General features: G+C 52.3%; 1 protein-coding gene across 3 annotated transcripts in view; it reads left to right on the forward strand.

The window, feature by feature from the left end:
- cdipt (CDP-diacylglycerol--inositol 3-phosphatidyltransferase (phosphatidylinositol synthase)) overlaps window positions 1-5,550 on the forward strand; it is a 14,150-nt gene extending 8,600 nt beyond the window's left edge. Inside the window, exons 6-8 of one of the 3 annotated variants that reach the window (XR_008632025.1) lie at window positions 813-894; window positions 4,278-4,768; window positions 5,033-5,549. Coding sequence is in view for 2 of the 3 variants with exons in the window: in XM_055152511.1 (XP_055008486.1) it covers window positions 813-894; window positions 4,278-4,417 (222 nt within the window). In the remaining variant the exon portion in view is untranslated. Of the gene's footprint in view, window positions 1-812; window positions 895-4,277 lie in introns of all 3 variants that reach the window. The other 2 variants (XM_055152511.1, XM_055152512.1) reach the window with 2 other exon arrangements.
- The last annotated feature ends 243 nt before the right edge of the window (window positions 5,551-5,793 follow it).

Genomic DNA, 5,793 nt, shown 5'->3' on the forward strand with positions numbered 1-5,793 from the left:
TACTACTACTACTACTACTACTACTACTACTACTACTACTACTACTACTACTACTACTACTACTACTACTACTACTACTACTACTACTACTACTACGAGTACTACTACTACTACTACTACTACTACTACTACTACTACTACTACTACTACTACTACTACTACTACTACTACTACTACTACTACTACTACTACACTACTACTACTACTACTACTACTACTACTACTACTACTACTACTACTACTACACTACTACTACTACTACTACTACTACTAGTACTACTACTACTACTACTACTACTACTACTACTACTACTACTACTACTACTACTACTACTACTACTACTACTACTACTACTACTACTACTACTACTACTACTACTACTACTACTACTACTACTACTACTACTACTACTACTACACACTACTACTACTACATACTACTACTACTACTACACTACTACTACTACTACTACTACTACTACTACACACTACTACACAGTCCTCCGCATCTACTACACCTCCAAAGTACTACTACTACTACTACTACTACTACACACTACTACACTCTACTACACCTCCAAGGTACTACACACTACTACAGAGTACTACATACTACTACTACACAGTACTACACCTCCAAGGTACTACACCGTACTACACAGTACTACACACTACTACACAGTATTACACAGTACTACATGGTACTGCAGAGTACTACACATACTACACATAGTACCATAGTACAGTTGTAAAGTACACATCCTGCTCTGGCTCCAGTTTTAGTTTTTTCATGTTTCTGTTTTGTGTTTCAGCCGGTTTTGTTCGTCATGTGCGCCGGAAACGAACTTTTCTTCTGCCTCCTCTACATCCTGCACCACGTCCAGGAGCCTGCAGGTAAAACCCAGGGAAAACACGACACACAAAACCAGGTAAAACCCAGGGAAAACACGACACACAAAACACACCTGCAGGTAAAACCCAGGGAAAACACGACACACAAAACCATGAGCCTGCAGGTAAAACCCAGGGAAAACACGACACACAAAACCATGAGCCTGCAGGTAAAACCCAGGGAAAACACGACACACAAAACCATGAGCCTGCAGGTAAAACCCAGGGAAAACACGACACACAAAACCACGAGCCTGCAGGTAAAACCTGGGGAAAACCATCCATCCATTTTCTTCCGCTTATCCGGGGTCGGGTCTCGGGGGCATCAGTCTAAGCAGGGACTCCCAGACTTCCTTCACCCCAGACACTTCCTCCAGCTCCTCCAGTGGGACCTGAGGTGTTCCCAGTCCAGTCCAGAGACATCGTCCCTCCAGTGTGTCCTGGGTCTCCTCCTCCTCCCGCTGGGACATGAACACCTCCTGGGGGACACGTCCAGGAGACGTCAGAACAGACGTCCTCCCCTCAGACGCTCCTCTCCACGTGGAGGAGCAGCGGCTCTACTCCGAGCTCCTCCCGTGTGACTGAGCTCCTCACTCTGTCTCTAAGGGAGACGCCCAGACCCCCTGCGGAGGAAACTCATTTCGAGCTCTTGTATCTGTGATCTCGTCCTTTTGGTCACTACCCAGAGCTCATGACCAGAGGTGAGAGGAGGAACGAAGACTGAGGGTAAATCGAGAGCTTCACCTTTAGACTCACCTCCTCTTCACCACAACGGCCCGATACAGCGACCGCATCACTGCCGACGCTGCACCTGTCCACCTGTCAATCTCACGCTCCATCCTCCCCTCACTCCAGAACAAAACCCTGAGATACTTGAACTCCTCCACTTGAGGCAGAGCCTCTCCACCCACCTGGAGAGGGCAAGATGCCTTTTTCCGGTCGAAGACCACGACCTCGGACTTGGAGGAGCTGATCTTCATCCCAGCCGCTTCACACTCGGCTGCAAACCGCCCCAGTGCTGCAGGTCCTGGTTCGATGAAGCCAACAGAACAACATCATCTGCAAACAGCAGAGATGAAATCCTGTGGTCCCCGAACCGGACCCTCCGGCCCCTGACTGCGCCTAGAAATTCTGTCCATAAACACAATGAACAGAACCGGTGACAGGTGCAGCCCTGGCGGAGTCCAACATGCACCGGGAACAGGTCTGACTTTCTGCCGGCAACGAACACAGCTCCTGCTCCGGTCATACAGGGACCGGACAGCCCTTAGCAAAGGGCCCCGGACCCCGGACTCCCAGAGCCCCCCCCCACAGGACACCACGAGGGACACGGTCGAATGCCTTCTCCAGATCCACAAAGCACATGTGGACTGGTTGGGCAAACTCCCATGAACCTCGAGCACCGATGGAGAGTGTAGAGCTGGTCCAGTGTTCCACGACCAGGACGAAAACCACACTGCTCCTCCTGAATCCGAGGTTCGACTATCGGCCGGATTCTCCTCTCCAGTCCCTGGCATAGACCGGGAAGGCTGAGGAGTGTGATCCCCCTATAGTTGGAACACACCCTCCGGTCCCCCTTCTTATACAGAGGGACCACCACCCCGGTTTGCCAGTCCAGAGGTACTGTCCCCAACCGCCACGCGATGTTGAAGAGGCGTGTCAGCCAAGACCCACAACATCCAGAGACTTCAGGTACTCAGGACGGATCTCATCCAACCCCGGAGCCTTGCCACCAAGGAGCTTTAACCACCTCAGTGACTTCAGCCAGGGTGATGGATGAGTCCGCCTCCGAGTCCCCAGCCTCGGCCTCCTCCTTGGAGGACGTGACGGTGGGATTGAGGAGATCCTCAAAGTTTTCCTTCCACCGTCCAACAACGTCCCCAGTCGAGGTCAGCAGCTCTCCCCCCGCACTGTAAACAGTGTTGGTGAAGAACTGCTTCCCCCTCCTGAGGCGCCGGACGGTTTGCCAGAATCTCTTTGAGGCCGTCCGATAGTCCTTCTCCATGGCCTCCCCGAACTCCTCCCAGCTCCGAGTTTTTGCCTCCGCGACCACACGGGCTGCAGCACGTTTGGCCCGTCGGTACCTGTCAGCTGCCTCAGGAGTCCCCCGAGCCAGCAAGGCCCAACAGGACTCCTTCTTCAGCTTAACCGCGACAGACACTTCGAGCAGCCGTATGGACAATAGAGGCCGAGAATGAAACCCACTCGGACTCCATGTCTCCAGCCTCACCCGGCATCCGGGAGAAGTTCTCCTGGAGGTGTGAGTTGAAACGCCTAGGGTGTCCTGGTGCCACGTGCACTTATGGACCTTGTGCTCGAACATGGTGTTTGTTATGGACAAACTGTGACTAGCACAGAAGTCCAATAACAAAACACCACTCGGGTTCAGATCAGGGAGGCCGTTCCTCCCAATCACCCCTCTCCAAGTGTCACTGTTGGGTTCCAGAGCCCAAACTGTGCGTGGAGGTGAGGCCGACTATATCTAGTCGGTAACGCTCAACCTCCCGCACAAGCTCAGGCTCCTTCCCCCCAGCGAGGTGACATTCCATGTCCCCAGAGCCACAGTCTCCATGTCTGGAGATCTGGTCGTCGAGGCCCCCGCCGTCGACTGCCGCCCAGATCTCTCTGCACCGGCCCCATATGGATCCTCCTGCGGGTGTTGGGCCCACGTGAGGACGGCCCCACGTCGCTCCTTCGGGCTGAGCCCGGCCGAGCCCCGTGGGGGGAGGCTCGGCCACCAGGCGCTCGCTGACGAGCTCCCACCCCAGGCCTGGCTCCAGGGTGAGGCCCCGGTGACGCCGATCCTGGCGACGTAACTGTGGAATCATCATGTGGGGCTTCTGACCCGTTCTTCGTCTGACCCGTCCCCCCGGACCTGTTTGTCTTGGGAGACCAGGGGCATGAAGCCCCCGACAGCAGAGCTCCCGAGATCATTCAGGCTCAAACCCTCCACCACGATAAGGTGACGGTTCAAGGAGGAGGGGAAAACACAACACACAAAACCACGAGCCTGCAGGTCTCTCCCTCTGTCAGGTGGTTTTCACGTTTCTCTTCTTCAGTTGTTTTCATGTTCTCTTCTTCTTCAGGTTGTTTTCACGTTCTCTTCTTCTTCAGGTTGTTTTCACGTTCTCTTCTTCTTCAGGTTGTTTTCATGTTCTCTTCTTCTTCAGGTTGTTTTCATGTTCTCTTCTTCTTCAGGTTGTTTTCATGTTCTCTTCTTCTTCAGGTTGTTTTCATGTTCTCTTCTTCTTCAGGTTGTTTCTTCTCTTCTTCTTCAGGTTGTTTTCATCTTTCTTCTTCAGGTTGTTTTCACGTTCTCTTCTTCTTCAGGTTGTTTTCATGTTCTCTTCTTCTTCAGGTTGTTTTCATGTTCTCTTCTTCTTCAGGTTGGCTGTACGTTCTCCTCTTCGTCTGCGCTCTCATTTCTTTGGCCAAGTCGATGATCTCCGTGGTTCACCTGGTCACGGCGTCGCAGAACATGGCCGCCATCGACGCCGCCGAGCGACAGGGCACCAAGAAGCAGTGACGTGACCGTGACGACCACCACGACTACGACCCGATCCACGCGCCGCCGGGGGAATCGCCACGACAACGACTCGAATTCTGCCGATGAAAAAATTAACAACGAACAGGAAGAAGAAGAAGAAGAAGAAGAAGAAGCTCGGTGCCGAGGAGACGGAGCGAGAAAACGGACGAGGACGAACACACGGACACAGGAGCAGACAGGAGCAGACAGGAGCAGACAGGAGCAGACAGGAGCAGACAGGAGCAGGCAGGAGCAGACAGGAGCAGAGACACCTTTACAAGAGCTGACTAAAATACTAAACTGGGACTAAACTAGAACTCAACCAGGATTTAAATGAGATGCTTAAACCAGGTCTAAACCAGGTCTAAACCAGGACTAAACCAGGACTAAACCAGGACTAAACCAGGTCTAAACCAGGACTAAACCAGGTCTAAACCAGGTCTAAACCAGGTCTAAACCAGGACTAAACCAGGACTAAACCAGGACTAAACCAGGTCTAAACCAGGACTAAACCAGGTCTAAACCAGGTCTAAACCAGGTCTAAACCAGGACTAAACCAGGTCTAAACCAGGTCTAAACCAGGACTAAACCAGGACTAAACCAGGACTAAACCAGGTCTAAACCAGGTCTAAACCAGGTCTAAACCAGATCTAAACCAGGACTAAACCAGGACTAAACCAGGTCTAAAGGTATTTGTTTTATGGAGTCTGTAACAGAAGCTTTTGTTCTGTATTTTTGCTCCTGTCGGCTCCTGTCGGCTCCTGTCGCCGTAGAAACCCCAGAGTCTCCCTGAACTCAGTCGTGTCCCTTTTTAAAGCTGCGCTGTGTAACTTTTCCCCACCTGCTCGTCTCCGTGGAGATGTTCCACAGCGCGGCATTAAACTCGCCGCAGGAGCGACGAGCTTAATGCCGCGCTCTGGGACATTTACGGTGTTATGATGCAGTCGCCACAGAGACGGGCTGATGCCGAAGCGACGGAGTGCAGCTTTAACTTTAGCTCCGCCTCCAGAGCGAAAAGAACCAATCACGACCAAACTCACGACATTCACGAACACGAGAGCAGCTCCCAGAGAAACCGGACCCAACGCTCCAACGATCCACGATCCAACGATCCAATCGATCCACGATCCACGATCCAACGATCCAACGATCCAACGATCCACGATCCACGATCCACGATCCAACGATCCACGATCCACGATCCACGATCCACGATCCAACGATCCACGATCCACGATCCACGATCCACGATCCACGATCCACGATCCACGATCCACGATCCACGATCCACGATCCAACGATCCACGATCCACGATCCACGATCCAATCCACGATCCACGATCCACGATCCACGATCCAACGATCCAACGATCCAC

Source organism: Boleophthalmus pectinirostris, unplaced genomic scaffold (assembly GCF_026225935.1).
Source record: "Boleophthalmus pectinirostris isolate CB_2022bp ecotype Guang Dong unplaced genomic scaffold, ASM2622593v1 HiC_scaffold_17, whole genome shotgun sequence".
NCBI classification, from domain to species: Eukaryota; Metazoa; Chordata; class Actinopteri; order Gobiiformes; family Gobiidae; genus Boleophthalmus; species Boleophthalmus pectinirostris.